Source organism: Saimiri boliviensis, chromosome 14 (assembly GCF_048565385.1).
Source record: "Saimiri boliviensis isolate mSaiBol1 chromosome 14, mSaiBol1.pri, whole genome shotgun sequence".
Taxonomy (NCBI): domain Eukaryota; kingdom Metazoa; phylum Chordata; class Mammalia; order Primates; family Cebidae; genus Saimiri; species Saimiri boliviensis.
Window position 1 is genome coordinate 49,438,526 of NC_133462.1, and position 21,374 is coordinate 49,459,899.

General features: G+C 51.5%; 1 protein-coding gene and 1 long non-coding RNA gene across 5 annotated transcripts in view; one reads left to right on the forward strand and one right to left on the reverse strand.

The window, feature by feature from the left end:
• Window positions 1-11,571, reverse strand: part of ADORA1 (adenosine A1 receptor) — a 38,270-nt gene extending 26,699 nt beyond the window's left edge. The window contains exon 1 of one of the 3 annotated variants that reach the window (XM_039466946.2): window positions 11,231-11,571. In XM_039466946.2, the coding sequence (XP_039322880.2) occupies window positions 11,231-11,571 (341 nt within the window). The other 2 variants (XM_039466948.2, XM_074385011.1) reach the window with 2 other exon arrangements.
• Window positions 11,050-19,882, forward strand: LOC104652922 (uncharacterized). 2 transcript variants are annotated; one of them, XR_012513513.1, is made up of 5 exons: window positions 11,050-11,093; window positions 11,171-11,873; window positions 12,044-12,230; window positions 12,469-15,797; window positions 17,432-17,999. It is a non-coding gene; the product is annotated as an uncharacterized LOC104652922 (long non-coding RNA). The 2 variants fall into 2 exon arrangements; XR_012513512.1 differs by lacking the exon at window positions 11,050-11,093 and adding an exon at window positions 19,687-19,882 and having other exon boundaries at window positions 11,623-11,873; window positions 17,432-17,688.
• The last annotated feature ends 1,492 nt before the right edge of the window (window positions 19,883-21,374 follow it).

Below are 21,374 nucleotides of genomic sequence, written 5' to 3' on the forward strand. Positions count from 1 at the left end.
CCGCCATCCACCCAGTGGCTTAAGCCATAAACCTGGACCATCATGTTGGATTCCTTCTCCCACGTCGTACCTCAACCCATTTCCATTTGGTTCCAGCTCTAACATCCCTGAAGTCTTTCCAGTTCTGTCCATCTCCATGGCCTCCTCCACTCCCTGCCTGCCCCAAGCCCTGCCTGCTGCCCCCTAATCCTAACTGGGCCCCGCATGTCCTCTCTAACCCTACTCCAACCCATCCTCCACAGAGCAGGCAGTGACCCTCTTATGTTAGTGTGATGAATTACACTGATTGATTTTTTTCAAATGTTAAGCCACCCTTGTCTAGATGCAATAAACCTTTTGGGTGGTAATATATTAGCCTTTTTATATCACTGGATTTGATTTGCTAATATTTTCTCAAGGACTTTTAACCTTTTAAAAATGGAATTTAAATTATGTCATTCCCTTATTAAACCACTCAGAGGCTTCATAGCACACCTAGAAAAAAATCCAAACTCTTGACCATGAACCACAAGGCCTCCAAGGCCTTACTGAAGTCCTCGAACCCTTGTGGGTCTCTGGACATCAACATGGGGTTTTGGATAACCCAACCAGGGCCTGCCACAGAGAATACCAGAATGGCTCCCTTCCCGTTCACAAATTGCAGTCGAAGCCACCTGCCTGCTGATGTGTCTATGGGCTCTCACCCACTGCTAGCCTCCAAGTTCCATGAGGGCAGGGACCAGGGCCCTTCTTGCCCATGGTAAGGTCCTTCATCTCATCATGAATCTGGCATTCTGGGTCAATGAAGGAATAAACTGTCTGCCTCCTCCATGCCTGTGCCCATGCAGCTGAACGTGGCCAGTGAGAAACACAACCATGCTGCTGAGCTGCACTTCAAATTCATTACTGCAAACTTAAGGGGGCCCTTCATGCTGCCCCCAATTATACTAGACTTCCTGAGCCCAGTCACTCTTCCACTTCCTAGAGAATTATTTCACACTTGCTGCTCTCTCCAACACCTCCTACTGCATCCTCATTCTCAGCTGGTGACCTTGCTTCCCAATTCACTAAGAAAATGGAAAGAATCAGGAGAGAGCTTCACCTGCCAGCATCTGTGTCCACAGACGCCACATGTTGCCACAGAAGAGCCTCCAGGATCCCATCTAAAGCCAGTCTCTACACGTATGCCCCACTAACCTAAACCAGGACATCACATTAGAAATTCTCTCTTTTGTTTCATCACCAGTGTTTCACTCTCTGCTGGACCATTTCAGTCAGCACACAAATGCTCTAACCTCCCTTCTGTCTTAAAAAACAACACAGTGGGTCAGGCGCAGTGGCTCACGCCTGTAATCCCAACACGTTGGGAGGCCAAGACATGCAGATCACTTGAGGTCAGGAGTTCAAGACCAGCCTGGCCAACTTGGTAAAACTCGGTCTTCACTAAAAATACAAATATCAGCCAGGGATGGTGGCACACACCTGTGATCCCAGCTACTTGGGAGGCTGAGATGGGAGGATCGCTTGAACAAGAGGAGGCTACAGTGAGCCAAGGTTGCACCACTGCCCTCCAGCCTGGACGACAGAGTGAGACTCTGCCTCAAAAAAATAAAAATAAAAAATAAATAACAGAGTAAGACAGCTCGTTTCCGTTTCCCCTGACAGCTACTGCCCCATTCCTTTGCTCTCTTTGCAACAAAATTCCTCAAGAGTACTCGATACCAGCTGCCTTCAACCACAGTCCTCTTTGCTCTTGAGCCTTCTGCAATCAGGCTTTGCCCCTTTCACTCCTCTGCCATTGCCCTTGTCAAGGTCACCAGGGGCCTTGCAAAATCCAGTGGTAATTCTCAGTCTGTATCTCGGTACACGCATTTGTCAACCCTCCCCGGTAGACCGTCTACATTTGGTTCCAGGGTACCACACCTTTGGCTCTGAGTTTTCTTCCTGTGTATGGAGTTCTCCTTCGGTCTCCTTTGCTGGTGCCTCCTCTTTTCCCACCTTCTCCATGCTCGGTTCTTGGCCTTCTTCTCTTCTGTATCTGCACTGTCTCTCTTGGGGATCTCATCCAGCCTCATGGATTGAAACACATCTATACACCATGGCGTTTACACTTACAACCGCCAGCCCAGGCCTCTCATTCTTGTATAGCCAACCACCCGCTCCACATTCCTCTCAGATGTCTGTTGGACATGCCAAAGTCAGCAAGTCTAATTCTGAACTCCCTTGCTTACTTCTACCACCTGCAGCCTTTCCCACCTTAGATGATGCCAACCCCATCCTCACAGTTGCTTAGAAGTAAAAGTCTGATCATATCGACTTTTCTTTCTCACATCTAATCTATAAGAAAATTCCCACATCCAAAACTTAGGCAAATTCTTTGGCTCTTTCTTTTTTTTCAAAATACATCATGAATGTAAACAAATCATGGTACATTCATACAATGCAATTCTAACAGCAATGACGGGGAAAACCCTACTCAATAACAGGGATGAATCTTAGCAAGAATTTTGAGCTTCAGCAGCCAGGCACAAAAGGGTACAAACTGCTTGACTCCACTTGTAAAAGGTCAAGAACAGGCAAAATCAATCTATAAGGATAAAGTTCAAAAATAGAGGTTGCCTTTTGGAGGGTACCGACTGAGGGGAGCCTTGTACAATGCTGGAAGTGTCCTAAATACTGACCAGGGTAGTGGTATGTGGGTATATACATATGCGGAATTTTATAGAGCTGAACGCAAGATTTATGCACTTTACTGAATAAAAATTTTACTTTGATACAAAGTAAATTAAAAGTTAAAATTTTTAAATGCACATCCAGAATTAACCACTTCTCACCACCTCCGCTGCTATTCAGATTCGAGCCACCTCCACCTTCCCTCACCTGAGTTACTGCAATCGCTCCTGACTACTCCCATTTGCACCCCTGCCCCTTAAGCACATTCTCAACACAGCAATGAAAGTGATCCTTTAAAGCCTAAGTCAGATCATGTCATGTCTCTGCTCTAAATCCCACAGTGGCTCCCCATTTCCCTCAGGGTAAAAGCCATTGTCTTTCCAGTGGCCTCCACGCTATACCCGGGCCAGTGGCCCATTATCTCTGATCACTTGCCCCCTTTATCGCTCTGTCCCAGCCCCACAGGCCTCTTTGCTAGTCCCTAAACACTTCAAGTACATTCCTATGCTAGGGCTCCATTCTAGTTCTTTCAGGGGAAAGGATGGTGTGCCCTCCCTATATCTGCATGGCATGGCGTCTCCCCTCACCTCCAGGGTTTTGGTCAAATGGTGCCTTCTCAATGAAGCCTCATGGACCACATTATTAAAAGTGCAACCCTTTCTCCCAGCCCCACTCTGGGCTGCTGCATTTCCATTCCCATTGACCTTGCCCCTTTTTTCTTTTTTCAGTGGCACATTCTACCTTCTAACACTCTACATGATGCAGGTATTGCATTTATTATTTAGCATCTGATCTCCAGTTCATTAGAATTCAGTCTCCATGAGGATCTCGTTTTATTAATTTAAGTATCCCAATAGACCCTAGCTCATATGAGGCATTCAATAATTATTTGTTGAATAAATGAACAAATGAATGAATGAATGAATGAATGAATGAATAAGTAGGTCTATCTGTCCCAGGGCCCTGTGTGGGGACAAGTCAGCTGCCCTCCTCTCTCAAAGGAGAAGCAAGAGGCAAGAAGGTAATTTCAAGAGACTCTCCTACACAGCCTGGCTGCATGGAATGAGTGCAGAGTAGGATCCAGCTGCCCAGCCCAGCTCTGCAAGGAGTCAGCTGCCAGTCTCCTGCCACCCGCATTCCCACCACAGGCGGGGTGGAAGTTTCTCCTTGGCCACCTTGGTCTGTGGGAATCCATCATCTCAGCAGCGACTACGAGCCGTCAGACAGAGGTAGAGACCAGATCGGCCTGCCCATCTTTGTATCCCTAGGCCTGGCAAGGGCCTGACACATAGCACGTGCTCAAAGCACACTTAGGAAATAGATAAATGGATGTTGCCAGACCCTCAGCCCCACACCTCTCCGCTTTCTGCTGGAGAATAAACTGCCAGGGTAAGGAGCAAAGCAGGAGAAGGTACCCCCCACATCCTTTCCCTTGGGGTCAGGGAAGCCCCTTGCCAGCTGTCTCCATCTCCCTGCCCACCTTCAAGCCAATATTTCTAAGAGGATGTGAATACCAAGACACACCCACCTGCTTCTCCTTTTCCTTATCCCCACGACCATCTGCCAGGCTTTTCTTTGTACTGTAGCAGCTGATAGTTCCCTCTGGGGTTGAATTAAAAAGACTGAGGCTAAAGGAGTGATTCATGCCACCCAAGGAGCCGTGTCTCTCCACTTCCTTCCTCTCTGCTCTATGTATCTGTGCCCACCTGCCGAATGAGGCCAACCAAGAAGCATGCCACCCTAAGTCCTCTCCCAGGGGCACTGTTTCCTCACCAACAGGATGCCAAGGCCTTCAGAAAAGAGACCGGGCAAGAAGGACTTGACTTGGGGCCCATGCAGTCCTGCCCAACCTAGCCCAGAGGGGCAAGTGGGCTGAAGAATGCCAAGTGCCCCCCTGGGGATTTGCAGGGTGGGTGAAATTGGGGAGGGAGAGGAGAGAGTTGGAGTAAAGGGAGTTGGGAAATATTTAACCTCACAAGACAGTCCCTCCAGATAGCAGCTACGCTATCTACTGGGCAACGCAGCCCAGGTTCTGACTTGGCTCTGACCTTATAAACAGTGTGAATCATTAAAGTGTTTTGGGGTTTGTTTTTATAATTCCAACTTTTTTTTTTTTTTAGACAGAGTCTTGCTCTGTTGCCCAGGCTGGAATGCAGTGGTGTAATCTCGGCTCACTGGAACCTCTGCCTCCTGGGTTCATGCAGTTCCCCTGCCTCAGCCTCCCAAGTAGCTGGCATTACAGGCATGCACCACCACGTCCAGCTAATTTTTGTATTTTTAGTAGAGATGGGTTTCAGCATGTTGCTCAAGATGGTCTCAAAACTCCTGACCTCCGACTCCCAAAGTGTTGGGATTATAGACGTGAGCCACTGCACCCAGCCTCAACTTTTATTTTAATAGATTGAGGGGTAGGTGTGCAGGTTTGTTACACAGTAAAGTGTTTTTCATACTACAAATCAGAAATAATTGAAGTAGCCAGTGATATAAGAATGTATAAATAAAATCTGATATTCAAATATTCATTTATTCAAAAAAGCTTTCTGCATGCCTGCTCTGTGTCAGGCATGGGGAAATGGGGGTTTGTAAGCAGATGTGGTCCTGGCCTTTGGAAACTTACCAAGCCCGGAAAGAACGACATCGAATAGAAATCCGCCCATGTGATAAGTGGTGAATTTGGAAGGAGACGCTGACTCAACCCTAGTTGCTAATAGAGGAAACTAACCTGGTTCAGGTGGAATGGCCATTTTAGCTGAGACCCAAAAGATGAGTAATAATACAATCCAACATTATACCACCATAGAAATCCTTACAAAATCATTTTAGTTGACACGGGGAAATGCTTATAATGTTAAGTGAATAAAATAGGATATAAAACCATGTATATATAGATGTTCTCAATATGTAAAAATAATATATCTATTTATATATGTGTGTGTGGAGCATTTTTCTGGAACTACTAAAATGTTAACAGTAGTTCTCTGTAGGTGGTAGAGTTACTGGTGATTTTACCATCTTTCTTCTTCCTTCCATTTTTCACAATCAACATGGATTGCTTTTATGCTCAGAAACAAATAGCAAATTTCCGGATGCGGCCCCTACAGCTCCGCCCCTGGGTAGAAGGCATCCTGGCCGTTCTCCAGCTTCCACGCGGGGCTGACACCTTGCAGGTTGCTCCTCATGCACTCAGAGACTTCCAGGAAGCCAGCCGCTGCCAGCTGGGGGAAGCTTTCACACTTGAAAGGAGTCCAGACGCCTCTTCAACGAAAGGCCATGTTCCCCCTGGGCCCAGCAAGCTGCTCTGCCTAACCCACCTGAAGGCCATACCTAATTCAGAGAAACTATCTTTTCAATCACAAAGCAACTTCCCTCTAAGCCTGCCACGGATCTGCTGACTTAACCCACTGAGGCTGTGTTTTTCTTTTCTGTTCCTTCAGGGGCGGGTGATTGCAGAGAGCTCTCTGCTCAAGCTTTTTACATGCAAGGCGGGGAAGCAAGCATCCAGATGGGAGGAGGAGAGAACTCCCAGCCAAGTGATCTTGCGTAAGCTCCTCCTCTCCCCAGCCTCGGTTTCCTCTTCAGTCCGCAAGTGTGAAAGTTTGGGCTTCAGGGCTTCCTCGAACTCCTCTTCCCTCTCAGACACCCTAGGCTATGACTAATCCAGCCTTAGACACAGGTTCTGAAGACGGCCTACCTCTCTGAAAGTACATGGCATGACCTGAGATCAACTGTTCTGGGACCCAGAAGCCGCAGACAGTTACCTGCGAGGGCGTGACGGCACACAAGTCACTTTAGGGCTGTCAAGAAAAGCCCAGGCTAGCCACAGTGGGGAGGGCTAAACTGATGCCTAAAAGCGAACGTGCCCTAATTTATAAGATTTCTTTCCCGCTCCAGCTCTGGCTCAGCACGCCAAGCTCCTCCAATCCTTGCTGTGCTTCCCCGGGTCAGCAGCCCAGTGGGGCAAGCTTCCAGCTGTGGACAGAGGCAGGACTGCCAGGGGCTCGACTGCCCACTGGAGTGAAGGTGGAAGGAGGGGAAGGTGCTGGGCGGGGGCTGAGCAGAGTGCAGAGGCCATTGGCAAACATCAGAGGAGAAAAATCACCCTACTGACAGCTTCATGGAAACGCCTCGAAAAATCCTACAGCTTCTTGGGCTGATGCAAGATACACATGGGCTTACTGGTTAAAGGTGTCTGTCAGGCCTAGAGTCAAATCCTGCTTCTGCTTCTGCCCCTGCCAAGCTGTTTGGGCAAGTTACTGAAGCTCCCCAAGCCTCAGCCCTCAATTTAGCTAAAGAATTGTCTATTGAGAGGCCAGGCACAGTGGCTCATGCCTGTATTCCCAGTACTTTGGGAAGCCAAGGTGGGTGGATCACCTGAGGTCAAGAGTTCAAGACCAGCCTGCCGACATGGTAAAACCCTGTCTCTACAAAAAATACAAAAAATGAGCTGGGCTTGGTGGCACACACCTCTAATCTAGCTACTCAGGAGGCTGAGGCAGGAAAATCGCTTGAACCCGGGAGTTGGAGGTTGCAGTGAGCTGAGATCATGCCACTGCACTCCAACCTGAGCAACAGAGCAAGACTCTGTCTCAAATGAAAAAAGAAAAGAATTGCCTATAGAATGGGGGTAACAATAAGCTCTACTAGTGAGAGACTGTGAACGTTGAATGAGGTAAAGTATATTAAAAACATAGCATTGTTCCTAGTGCACACTCACTAGGAGCTAAAACACACAACACAACACAACACGACACAATACAACCCTCCCGCGATCCCAACATAGCACTGGCAGGAGTCAGAATAAGAAAAACCACAGAATCATTGCTGCAAGGAACCTCAGAGAACTCAAATCCAACCCCTTCATCTATTTCTTTTTATGTATTTATTTATATTGAGACAGAGTCTTGCTCTGTTGCCCAGGCTGAAGTACAGTGGCGTGATCTCAGCTCAGTGCAATATCTGCCTCCCAGATCCAAGCGATCCTCCTGCCTCAGCCTCCCAAGTAGCTGATATTACAGGTGTGTGCCACCACACCCAGCTATTTATTTTTATTTTTTTATTTTTAGTAGAGATGGAGTTTCACCATGTTGTCCAGGCTGATCTTGAACTCCTAGTCTCAAATGATCCACCCATCTTGGCCTCCCAAAGTGCTGGAATTATAGGCATGAGCCACCATGCCCCACCTCCAACCCCTTCATTTAACAGATGGTGAAGGGGAAAGGCTCAGAGAGGCTGAATAACTTATCAAAGGTTGCACAGCTAATTAGTAACAGAGCAAGGTTCAAACTCAGGTCTGCTTGACTCGCAGACACCCACCACCCCTCCACTCTACTCCACCCAAGTTGGCCATGGACAGCCCCTTTGCTAGGGTCCCCTTCCCACAGAGAGGTTTGGTCAGGGAACCCTCTGTTAGCACCCTTCCCTACAACTAGCCCCCAGGAGTAGCACCAAACTGCCAGAGTGCCACCAAGAAAGCTCCAGGTGAGGGGGCAGGGGGCAAATGATAGAGATTCCCTAGAACTAGTAGCTGAAGGGAATAGAGTTTCAATTACCAAGTATTTGGAGGCACTATGCAAATAGCATGCAAAGCATATGCAAATGACCACAGGTTACTGACGAATCAACAATTTGAGCTTTAAAAAAAAAGTTTGTAACTAGATCATATTTTATGGTGTGAATCTCTTTTCTCTCTTGATTTTCTGCCAAGTAGAAAGAAATAAAATTTGTGGTTGACTGATCAAACCATGCCCCACTTAGTGAGGGCCAGCAGACACCTGTATCTGGGTGCCCCAGACACGCCTCACCAATGGTTGATCAGTATGACTCTGTCTGCCCAGCACCACATCTATCTTTGACTGGTATGTCAGGGCAGAAGCCTGGTGCCCAGGGACCCCTGGCCAAGAGGGGTTTCATAGACCTAGCAGACTGCTGACTCCAGCCACATAGAGGGGACCAGAGCATAGTGTTCCTCTTGCAGGGTACTTGGGCAGTGACATGCAGGAGCCCAGAGTGGCCCAACACCTCAGCCAGGATCCCTGTTTGAGAAATGAGGCCCCAGCAGCCTTTCTATAACTCAAGAGAAAGGCTCCTCTCCATGGGCAGGACACTCCTGGGCACTGCTGGTGTGTGGCTGTCAAGGAGCCACACTGAGCCGGTGGGGGCATCTGTGATCAGGGCCCTGAGGCAGAAGCGGGGACAGGTCTAGTCCACAGCAAGAAAGTGAGAGGTTAGACTTCTGGAAGGCCTGCTTGGGGCTCAGCTGTATGTGCTCCGGAAACCCGGACAATTCAGTCAATGCTGAGGGTGTGTGATGTGCCGGACACTAAGCTGGGCATTCTGAAGAATTTACAGAAACTGGTAAGAGGTGGTTACTGCCTTGAGGCATCAACACTCCACTAGAAGAGTAGAGACATGTATAGATACAACTTAACAGCTCTTTGGCACCTCCTTGGAGACATGTCATGTATGTGTTTGTGTGTGTATTTCTTCGTGTGTGTGTGTTGACACCAAATGACACCTAAGAGCCTGAGTGGTGGGAGTAGGGCTTGCCTATCCAGCCGCACTTGAGCTACATGTTAATCGTGACAATAGAACTACAAATAAGACCTCCCTATGGCTCGCATATAATATATAAGGCATAATATTAATACAAGTGTTTCGTGTATACGAGTTCATTACATCCTTCCAGTAACCGTAGGGAGTAGGTACTATTATTAATATTCCCTTTTATAAATAAGGAAATTGAAGCTTAAAGCAGCTAAATAAGTGACTTTCCCAAGGTTGCACAGCTAGAAATTCCCAAAAAGGATTTGAACTCAGGCCCATGGCAGCCTCTGTGCAGGCCCCCGCCTTCCCCCTCAGAGGACAGCTGCCCAGGACCCCAGCTCCAAGGCCACAGAGGTGCCTCCCAAAGGAATAAGCCTGCTGTTCCCACCAGCACAGCCATTCCAGCCCCACAGGGCAAGTAGGGCACATTCTGTCACAGCAAAGCGGGACCTTTGGCTCGTGTTGGCACCCACTCGGCAGACAGGATTTCTCCAGCAGCCTTCCTACAGCTAGCTGCACATCTGCATGGGTTTCCAAATGTGGCAACACTTTGTTATAACGGCTGGCTCAGAGGCCCTGCTCTTCTAATGCACTGAGACCAGCTTTATCTCTGCAGCCCAGCAGCAACCTGGGACAAATGGCAGCATGTAGGCCCCTCAGTGGATGAGCCTATGGGGTTTCTGGTTGCGTTCCCTTCTTCACCCCATCTGCCCTGGGAAACCTGGAGGGCGGAGGAGGTAGACCGGGCAGAGACTGGCATCAAGCTGCTGGGCATGGGGGAATCAGGAAGGAAGGCAGATGATTAGATCACACTTCTCTCCCAGTGAGCTTCAAGAAGACCCTCTGAGTCTTAGTTTCCCCTTTAAAAGCTCCTGCTCCATGTCCCTCACAGCAGCATGATGATAACCAGAAAAATTCATGCATGAAGAAAGGCTTTGAAAAGTTAAACGTGCACAAATGTAACACAAAGGGAGAAACATGGGTGCCCAGGCCTGCTTGGGCAAGGGGCCAAGTGAGGTAAGAGGCCCTACATCCCAGAGAAGCTATGCCAGGGATAGCAGGTACTGGACACGGCCAGAGCATCCCCAGAGAACAGGAATCTACGGGGGGCAAGAAGTCAAAGAGGGGGCAAACATGCCTCATAAGAGCATCCCAGCAGGGCCAATCCCTGGAAATATGCCCAGGCACTCGCTGGTGCTTGGTAGCCCAAGGCACTGCCTGGTGATGAGATTATGGCCTGACAGCTCCAAGCAGGAAGCCCCAGCATGGCCTGGACACCCACACTGAGGACTGCATCACCAGGCCACCCATCTCAGTGCTGCCTCAGAGCAGCATAAGCACCTCTGCTGTGACCAGCGAAGACATGGTTTTGCAACAGAACAGGAATATTAAGAGTAGGCACCAGCATTTTTTTTTCTTCCTCCTGTCTATAACAGAAATCCCACAAGTGGGAGTGAGGCAAAGGTATTCAGAGCGTTGGGTTCAGCAGGAAAACCTTGGAAGGTATAGCTAGCTCGCACAGATACCTGGTGAACAAGAGAGCCAAAGCGTGCCTTCAGGAACCCTTGCAGGGGCTGGCTGGAGAAGCAGCACTCCTGCCCATTGTGCCCCCCTCAGAATGTCCTCACCCCACCTTAACTCTCTTCTCTGCCTCATCCTCTTCCCTGGGACTGGCAGAGCTCAGCTCATTCCTACCCAGCACTCACTGTGACCCTGTCTTGGTGGCCTCTCCAAGTCTGCCACCTCCGCCCCAGGCCTGACAGGCAGCCTTAGGTTCCTTGGCCGCAGGAGCGTCAGCTCTGAGGTCACGGGCACTGGCAAGTTCACAGCCCAGTCCTCCAGCCACCCATCCCCCTCCCATTTCTCTGACACTGCAGAGCAGAGCACAGGAAGCCTGAGTGAGGACTGGAGCACAATGGCCCAAAGAACATCTGGCTTACTTGGGGTCTTATGCTCTACCTTTTATCCTTTCTAGATGGCCCTCAAGCCAGCCATCATGCGGTGCTGCCAGTACCTTCAGCGGCTGTGGACTCACCGGAGAGGGATCTTGACCCGGAGGTAGCGGTCCACGGCAATTGCCAGCAAAGCCAGGATGGAGCTCTGGGTGAGGATGAGGACTGGACAGGCAACCATGAGGCAGGTGTGGAAGTAGGTCTGTGGCCCAATGTTGATGAGGATGGCGAGGGGGATGACCAGGGCACCCACGGCCACATCAGCCACCGCCAGCGACACGATGAAGCAGAAGGTAGCATCCCGCAGCGCCTGGTTCACCTTCACCGCCCAGATCACCAGCACGTTCCCGGGCACAGAGACCAGGGCAATGAGCACCTCGATGCCGATGTAGGCGGCCTGGAAGGCTGAGATGGAGGGCGGCATGGCGGGAACAGGCTGGGAACATCAGCAGACGGGCACCAAAGGGCACGAGGCAAGCACCTGTGTGGTCAGGGAAGCCTGGGATGGGGAGGCCGGTCTGGGAGGGCAGGGAGCCCAGGCTGCCCTGGAACTCCAGGTAACCCGCGGAGACGTGTCCCACTTGGCACATGCAGCTCCTGCCCAGGCTGGAGGGGCACCCGGCCCTTTCTCTGCCTAATCTTTGTCCCTTCCCTTTATCATCCCCACAGGTTCCATTCAGCAACTTAAAATAGCAGCGCTCACTCCTCCACTGGCTTTTTTATCAGGTGTGAGGCAGCTCCCAGCGCGCGCGCGCGCGCACACACACACACATACACACACACACACACACACACACACACACACACACACACACACACGGGTCTCCCATGCCTGGCTCTGCCCACCCCTGTGCACAGGATGCAGGGAGCTCACCATCCTGCCTGTTGGCCGGCAGGGGTCCCAGAGGCAGTGCCCAAAGTTCCGGGCAGCAGAGCTCGTGGCCGCGCGCGGTAGGGCTGGGCTGGGTTCTGGACACCGCGCGGCAGCTCGTAGTCCTCCGGCTCCCGCCGCAGCGCTCCCAGCCCGGCCTTTCAAGCAATCACATGGTGCGGCAGAGACTCACCCCGGACGCTTTTAAAGAGGTAGCGCCCCTGTTTCGCACCTGGGACTGGGGTGGCAGACGTGGGTCTAGGGACTGAGCCCAGGACCAGACTGGGGCGTCGCTCCCTATAACCCGTCGTGCGCGCACCTGTCCTGAGGCCACCCACTTGAGACGCGTCTGGTGCCTGGATCTTAGCAGTCCCCTGGTCCCGCTCCAGCTCCGTCGGGGACCCTTGCCCATGGCCTGCCTCAAGGGGGCATTCTGGTCTCTTCTTTCAGCTCTCTCCTGCACCCACCTTGGGGAGCCCAAGGGACGAACCGAGGCTCAGACTTACCCAAGGTCACCAAAGCTGGCAGAGCTCCCGGCTACCTGAGCTGTTCTGTCCAAGTGCCCCCACGCCTCGACGCCTTCAGCAGCCGCTCGCTCCAGGGATTCCTGGGGAAGCCAAGGCCGGCCTGTAAGGTCTAGAGGAATGGTAGTTGGCTGGGACTCGACACGGGCGCCGGCGCCTCTGTCGCCCCCGGCGCGGGAGCTGAGTGACAATCGGGCTCCGCACACCGGGAGGGGGCGGGGGCGGCGGCGGCACTCGCGGGCCCCTCCCTCCTCATCCTTCGTCTCCTCCCCCACCCCCTCCTCTTAACAAAGGAAGTGAGACTGAGTGAGAAAAGCTGGAAAAATGTGAGCTTTTCGAAGGGCCTGGTGTGTGCGCCCAGCCTCAGGACTGGACAGAGGCGCAGCCTTCCTGTGTCCATTCTCTCCCGTCTCAATGCAGGGCTCCTGGGAGCCCTGGTCTGGCCTCCAGCAATCCCTCACCCCTCACGGCAAAGCATCTCTTCTGCAGGACTTCACAATGCCCCCTGTGGGACCTCCCAAAGCAGTCACTTGGTAGCCCTGGCACCCTCCCCCAATCCTAAAACCCCGCTCTCTCCATGAAACCAGTCCCTGCATCTTCTCATCCCATATTGTTTTGCAGACTCTACCCTGAGTCATTATATTCTTTCTCATCCGTCTTTCAGAACTGCCTTTTAGTCTATTAGCAATTTCCATTTTGCAGATGAGGACGCTGAGGCTCGGGAAGTGACCTAGCCTCCCGGGATCGGATTGCCTGTCAGTGTCACCCGCTCTGCGCTCCTGTTCCTTCCTCCTCCCTCTTCGTAGCACAGTGCTAAGCCATAAGGCATCCAGTTCAATCTCCTCATGTTATCGATAAAGAAGCAGGCTCAGGGAAGGAAGGGACTTCCGAAAGGTCACAGGGCAAATCCTAACGGGACCAAAATACAAAACCCAGGCTCCCGACTCTCTCCACTGTCCAGACTCCTCCCCTGGCCACCGTCTGCTAGTTTCGGTTTAGGCAGTCCACTGATACTAACTAAAGACCAGACCCTGGAAACAGATGAATGCCTCATAGAGATCCTAACCTGAGAAATCCTTGTTTGTAGGTATTGGGCAAGGGTCCTAGGGGAGCAAAGAGAGTCAGGTTGGGGACCCCAATGTTATCCAGCCACAACCCAACCCGGCCTCTGGAGGCTCTTCCCCCTCATTGGATCACAGAATGCAAGGAAAAGGGTTCTGCCCAGAGGAGGTGAGTACGTTGCTTCTGCTGGGGGCTGCGCTGAATCACCCTGAGGAATGAGGTGAGACCTGGAACCCGGGTAGCTGGGAGGCGGGGAGGAAGGGCAGCTGAGTCTTCTGAGGAGGAGGGAAAAGTCCTCTGTAGGAAAAGATAACTTTCATTTCTGCCTTTAGGGGGAGCAAGGAATCAGTGCCTCAGACAACAAAATTACATTCCTTCCCTAGAAGCTACTTGGAGAAATTAGGAAGTGTAAACTCTCCTTCCTCCTCATCCCCCTCCACTTCCCCTGCTGACTTTATCAACACACCCAGCAGCACCTGACATTCTGCCCGCTTCTCCTGCCAGCCAGACGTGAAGGTCTTTTCCATCGTCCCCTCTCTGTCCTTCCCTTGGCTTAAGCGATTTCTGGCTCAAGGCTTTCTCTCTCAGTTTACACTCAGCTTCCCAACGGTCACTCATCTAGATGTCAGAAGAGCCTGCGAAGACCCAGATGGACCCAGCTTGGGGACAGGGGTGGGTGAGTGGGGTCTCCCCCTCTAACCATGGGCAGCATCTTCAGCTCTGAAGGGCACCTGAACACCCCCCCACCCACACACACACATACACTCCCTCCTCCAATTTGTCTTACGACAGGTTGCTGACATGTAGTGGATGCATTTGCGTAATGCGTGTAGGTACTTTGTTTCTCGGTTCTGGGCAAAATAAGCCAAAATTTTCTTCCCCTCTCTTCTCCATCCTTCCACCCCTGCCTGTTCCCAGGCCTCAGGGATTAGACCAGCCTATTTGACAGCAGAACTGGGCAAGGCAGGGTCTATTCCAGAGGGCTGCCTTGGGAGAAGCACATGGTCTCCTCAGTCCTCTGGCTTGAAACGGAGGTGGGAGGGTTGGTTCTGGGCCCACCTGTGCAGCAGGGCCATTTGATGTGGTGAAAAGAGCATTTGATCAAGAGTCAGAAGAGCTGGAGCTTGCTTCTAGTCTCTACTCTGCCACTCACTGACTGTGTGACCTCAAGCAGGTCATTTTTCCTCTCCTGGACTCAGTTTACCCATCTGACACCAACAGCTGGTAAGTCCATTCCAAAGCGGGAGAGATGGGCTGAGCTGGAGACCACAGAACTCGGTCCTTCCACCTGGAAACCTTCTAAGTCCCGCTCCCCCATGGTGGGCAGATATCAGGGCTGAGAGGAGGGGAAGTTTGTGATGGAGGCAAGCAGAGGGAGAGGCGAGGTCACAGGTCTATGACCAGGAGAGGACAATGAGGAAGGCTGTAGGCAAACAGGTGGAGCCAGAACTCTCTGGCTTTCACAATGTGTCCAGGACCTTTTGACAATGACCCTCCCCACACCAGGGTCCCTCACACACTGCAACCATGCAACCCTCCAAGCTTCACCTGTCTTCAACAGCTGAGCCTTGGCTTCCCCACCTGTAACAGCGGTGTAGGAATACACCTTGGGGTAGGATGGTTATGAGACCACAATGAGCTGGCTTTTGGAAAGCACCTAGCACTGAAATTTTATCAAAAAGGCAAGCAGGCAGCACCAGGCCAGTGAGGGGTAGGTGTGGAAAGGGAAAGAGAAAGAGTGCGAAATCATGAAATTTGCCCTGCGCAGCCAGGGAGGCTCATATTGGTACCAAATCCCACGGGTACCAAGTTGAGGTGCCCTGCAAGGTGCCCAATGCAAAGCTTCTATTTTACATGTGACTCCAGGGGTGAGATAATGCCACAGTAAGTGTAAAGATCCCCCAGGGTCCTGCTGCCTCTTGGTCTTACTTCTTTCCTTCCTAAGCCCCTATCATGGGTTTCTCCACTGGCCCCTTGCACCCGCAGCCTCCTCACTGTGGCCAGCGGTGGGTGGGGGAGATGGAGGGCTGCAGGGGAGGGACTCCTGGGTGAGGGGAACTTTGCTGAGCAGCCCTGCTCTCTTCTCCCTGGAACTCTCCAAACTGGACTAGACTCCCCAGATCAGGAAGGACTGCCCACGGAGGATGAAGTATCCCAGAACACCTCTCGGGAGCCCAGAAAGGAAAGCAAAAGGTAGGGGCTGTCAAAGCCTTGGCTCAGCCCTGTGGGGAGAGCTTGGGAATTGAAGGAGGTTTTAGAATTTTCCTCTGTCCTTTCCAGCAGGCAGAAGGATATTTTGGTCCCTGTCTTCTTTTTCCAGCATTACTCTGCCCCGTGTGTGCACAAGAACTGTTGGATACGAGCAGGCAGTTGGGACAAAAAGATTTCTGGGTGTCAGGAAAGACCTTAGCCCTTCCTTTGAGGGCCCATAACCATGCCTGTCTGCCCCTGCAGTGACTTCCTGAAAGTCCCTTCCTCTCCTCTTCTACCACCCTCCTGCTGCTCAAATTCGTAGTCTGAGTCTCTCTGCTTCCTTCTCCCTTCTTCCAGCTGACTTCTCCCCAGTCAGGGCTTTTCTGGGCCAGATACTGCGCCTACGAGAAGAACACAGCCTGCCTGTTTCCCTGTGTGTTTGTGAGGGGGAGGCGGGCATGGGGTAGGTCAAGGCCATTTAGTTCCTGTTCCTCCAGACAGCATGGAATTTTTCCTACCTCCTAAAGCAAGGCTGTCATTCACGTTTCTTTCCTAACCTCATCACCATTCGTTCATTTATTCTGTTGGGTAAACATTTCTTGAGCCCCTTTTATATATCATGTGGTGAGTTGAGCACTGGAGGCAGAGGTGTCAAAAAGCCTCAGTATCTCCTACAGTCTCCAGAGAGTTCACACGCAGGTAGGGACAGCACGAAGGACCCCCAATACACAGTCCCTCCAGCGAGGATCAGGACATGTTTTCTGGGTCTTGATACACCGAGGACCCCATAGAGCTCCACAGAGGAGCCTCAAGTCTTCGGAGGCTGGTAAGGAGGGTAAGGTCTTGGGGGCTCTGTTTTAGATGAGGCAGCTTTTGTTATTTCATATATGGGTTCCTGGTATAAGACTTTCTTTGAACGTAAGATTTTATTAGCTTTGTGGCTCAAAAGAAAAAAAAAAAAAGTGAAAATCTGAGCTTTAACCCAAACCCTCCAGATAAGGAAACTGAGATCCACAGAAGGAATGAACTTGGCCATACCCACAGAGCCATCAGAAGCAGGGCTTTGTGCCCGAGAGGGTCCCGGAGCCTCCTTTTGAACCCGGTTCCCACCTATCCCTCAGGGAATCCCTGGAGAATCCCTTGAGCACCAGTGCTTGAATCTCAGAACCTCATCAGTGAGGGTTCTGGGCTTTCACACCCTCCCCACCTTACAGCAGAGGGAGGCGGTGTTAGGTGGACACACATGTATATAATTATAAAAGCCCCTCACAAGTGCACAGAAGTTTCATGATTATAAAAAGAATTCTGTTCAAGCTCATTCTTGTTGCTATAATAAAAACACAGAAATTCCCACAGCCAGTATTCCATTGAATGCTCACTACACACCAGGGAGATGGCAAAGCAGGTATTATTAGTCCCTGGTCACATGAGAGAGGTTCAAGAGAAGCCGTGTGGCAGAAACTGACACCAGAACCCGGACCGTCCAAGGCCTGAGCCAGGTGTGGTGTGTTTTACTCATGAAGGTGTGTGTGATGCTCAGGAGGCGATTGGAACTGCTGGCCAATGGGTCTGAAAGGGCTTCCTCAAGGAGGAGAATCTCAGGCAGCCCCATCCATCATTTATTTCTTTGGCAGTTGTGGAGGACTTACTATGAAGACGCCCCCCAGGAAACGCAAGCATGGGGGATGCAAGCCCGGCTGGGTCGATCTCTGCCCAGAATCAGCTGGAGCTCCCGGTGGTGTGTCCCAGGGGTCCTGAACATGAGAGGACCATACTGGCTGGCAGGGGCTGGGGAGGATTCTGGAGAAAGCAACACATAGCCTGGGCATTGGAGGAGGCGCCGGATGCTCTGTGCTTGCAGAGGCGGGCTGGTGGCCAGGAGGAGGACTTGGTGAGCAGAGAGGGGACGAACAGCCTGAGCAAGGGGCGTGGGAAATTGCGAGGCATGTTGTGGGCGAGACCAAGGGCTTGACATGCCCCAGGCTGAGCAGCAGAGTGACAACTAGGGGCCACGTTGCTGAGGCCCCCAGGGCAGGCTGAAAGGACTGTAGTGGGTGATGCACCCACTTATAGGCCTCACCCACAGCAAGCCTCCGCCCAGCCCCAGATCTGCCCTGTAGCACTGAGTGACGCCCGACCATCCCCCACATCTCCCTGAGCCTCAGTTCTCTTATACATAAAAGAAGAACGTTACCTCTTTGACTTCATGTGAAAGTACTTTTTAGGTTGTAAATTACTAGACAAATATACAGTCTTCTCTGTTGGTAATGGGAAGCTTTTGAGGATTTTTGAGGATTTTCTGAAGGATCTGAAAGATGCTGTCGGAAGATCATCCGAGACGCCGTGCAGAGTAGAGGAGAGGGTGAGAGCAGGCAGACCTCCCAGAGGCGGCAATCGTGGTCAAAGATGATGAAAAGCTAAACCTAAGAGGAAGCAGTGGGAACAGAGACGAAGATGGACAGGAAAGATGTCTCACGGGGGGACTTCCGGGCACAGCGGCAGGGGGACCGAGGAGGAAAAGATGACTTGATTTCAAGCTGGGTTCCCAGGGAAATGCTGACAAGGATGAGAGCGATTTGATGGAGAGGCTGGCTGGGGGGACGGGGTGGGATACGAAGTCCACTCCCGGACAGGTTGGGGTAGCTGTGCCCATGGGAAGGGTCCAGCAAGCTTCTGGAAATGGCCAAGAGATCATCGAAGCTGGAGCTGAGTCATCGGAATGGAGGTGACAGTCAAGGTCCTGGGAGAGATGAGGTCACCCAGGAGAGGGTCAGAGAAGAGGTTGGGGAGAAGCTGGGCTGTGCCCGCAGTAATCTAGAGGGAGGGCAGCCGGAGGGAGGAGCAGGCTACCAGGCATTTCAGGAAGCAGGGGTGCTGAGTGGTTCAGGGCTGAGGGCTGAAGGGCAGCTGTGACAGGTCTGAGAGGGGATGTGACTGGATCTGGTGAAAAGAAGGGTGTGCAGACCTCAAAGAAGCTTCAAGGGGTGGGAGAGTCGGAGCGCCTCTCAAGGGTTGACGCTGGAGCAGGCAGGCAAACTGGAGGCCGTGGGTGCAGACAAGTCTAGTTTGAAAGAGCTTGGCAGGGAGGAGAACAAAAGATGGATGGTGAGCTGCAGAAGAGAGGGGTCAAAAAGAGGTTGGTTTTAGACGGGGAGCTCTGAGCATGCTCCCAGCCTGAGGGATGGGAGCAGTGGGAAGGAAGAGATGAATCAGAGGAAAATGAGGCTGAGCACAGACCCCAAGGAGCACAGACCCCCAAAATGAGGCTGAGCAGTTAATGACAGCTGGCTGGGCACGGAGCTCTGGGTGTCCCCAGACCTGGAAGTATCTAGCTCCTCACCAGCTCCAAGCCCTCCCCCACCGCCACTGAGTCCTGAGGTGGGGGTCCCAGATCTTCAGCCACAACCTGGCCCTTCCCTGAAGCCCCTCCACTCCCCCACCTGACACAAGGTCAGCAGCTGGCCAGCCACGCTGCAGCTCCATTAAAGACTCAACCTTATCACAGCACCACTCCTCCTACGACAGCCTGTGGCCCAGCCCCTACCGCTAACCCTAGCCCACGGGGCACCAGTCACGGATTTCTTGGCTTCTCTGGTTCTGTCTGCAGCCAAAGAGGTGCCTCTGGGCAATCCACCTGCCACCCCTCCACTGTCTGGAAGATCTGCCATGTGACAGACTCCTAAGTGTTCATGCTGCCCCGTGCAGCCCTCGCCATCCCAGCCAGCACATGCACCCGCTTCCTGGACTCCCCCAACACCTCCTTCAAGGGGTTCCCCTCCCTAAGCAGAAGAGGAAATTGAGGCAGTGGAGATTATGTGATGCCTGTTGGAGGTTAGGCAGCCTGGTATCTGATGTCCTAATGCCTCTCCTTCTCCTCCCTACTCATCAGGAGGTGTCAAATACCCCCACTACCTTCTGCGTGTTCCAGAAGGGAGAAGGCTGTCAAGACTGGAGAAAGAAGGAAGGATGGGCAGAAGTAAAGTTGCCAGATTAAATTCAGGACACCCAATTAAAAAAGGTTAACAGCTTTATTGAGATACAATTCACATATTATAAAGTTCACCCATTTAAGGTGTACAATTCAATGGTTTGAGTTATTTATGGACTTGTGAAACCATCACCATCATTTAATTTTAGAACATTTTCATCACCTCTCCTCCAAAAAAGCTTTGCACCCATCAGTAGTCACTTCCCAACCCTTCCCCCGACCACCCAGCCCTAGGCAACCACTAATTCACTTTCAGCCTCTGTGGATTTGCTGATTCAGGACATTTCATCTAAATGGAATCACACGGTACATGAAATACATGAATCTGGCTACTTTCACTTAGTGGCATGTATCCATACTTCATTCCTTTTTAGGGCTGAATAATATTCCACCCTGTGGATATGCCACATTTTGTTTCCCCATTCTTCAGTTGATGGACACTGAGATTGCTCCACTTTCAGGCTATTGTGAATGAATAATGCTGTTATGAACATTCACGTACAAGTTGTTCGTTTTTTGTTTGTTTGTTTTCTTTTGTTTCGTTTAAGGTGAAGTTTTCCTCTTGTTGCCCAGGCTGGAGTGCAATGGTACAATCTCGGCTCACTGCAACCTCCACCTCCTAGGTTCAAGTGATTCTCCTGCCTCAGCCTCCCGAGTAGCTGCGATTACAGCTGTGCGCCACCACACTCGGCTAATTTTTTGTATTTTTAGTAGAGACAGGGTTTCATAGTGTTGGCCAGGCTGGTCTCAAACTCCTGACCTCAGGTGATCCACCTGCCTCAGTCTCCCAAAGTGCTGGGATTACAGGCGTGAGCCACTGCTCCCGGCCCATGTACAAGTTTTTGTGTGAGGATGTTTTCATTTTTCTTGGGTAGATACAGACTGACGGAAAGGTAGAACACATGCCTGGCCCTTTCTCACATTTATCCCCCGCATCATCACCCCACCTGGGTGGAAAGCTATTATGGTCCCCTTTGACAGATTAAAACACTGAGGTTGAGGGAGAGCCCTGAGCCACTAAGTGCTGGAGCTGAAACCTGAGCTCAGGCCTCCTGATTTCCACTCCAGGGTTCTTTTCAGTGCATCACAATGGCCCACTCAGAGAGTCTGCAGTCCGCGGAGGGACCCCGGGACCCCTGGGAGCCCTGAGAGCCTGAAGGAGAGCCCACCATGCACACATTCTCTTCTCTGAGTGAAGCCCCTCCCAGCAGCAATGGAAGGTAGGCGTGGGAACACCAGGCATTCACTCATTATACTGAGAAATCAGAACTGATCACACAGGCCTGGCCACTGATTCTGGCTTCAGCCCATTCCCTCAGCTGCAGTCTATCCTGGCCCCAATTCCCTGATGTTAAGCGGAACTCAAAGTGCTAGTCTAGAGCCATTCCCTTCAGAGAGCAGTGGGCATGGAAACGGACTTGCACTAAGTGCATTTTCCTCAGGTAAGAGTAAAGAGCTAGTGGATGGCCTGGGCTCCCTGCTCCTCTGTGGGGTCATCCCAAAGTCCTACATTCCAGATCAGAAAAACAAACAGCAGCTTCTAGAGGTGTCCACTCTACAGTCAAAAGCCACTCACTCCACCCGGCTCA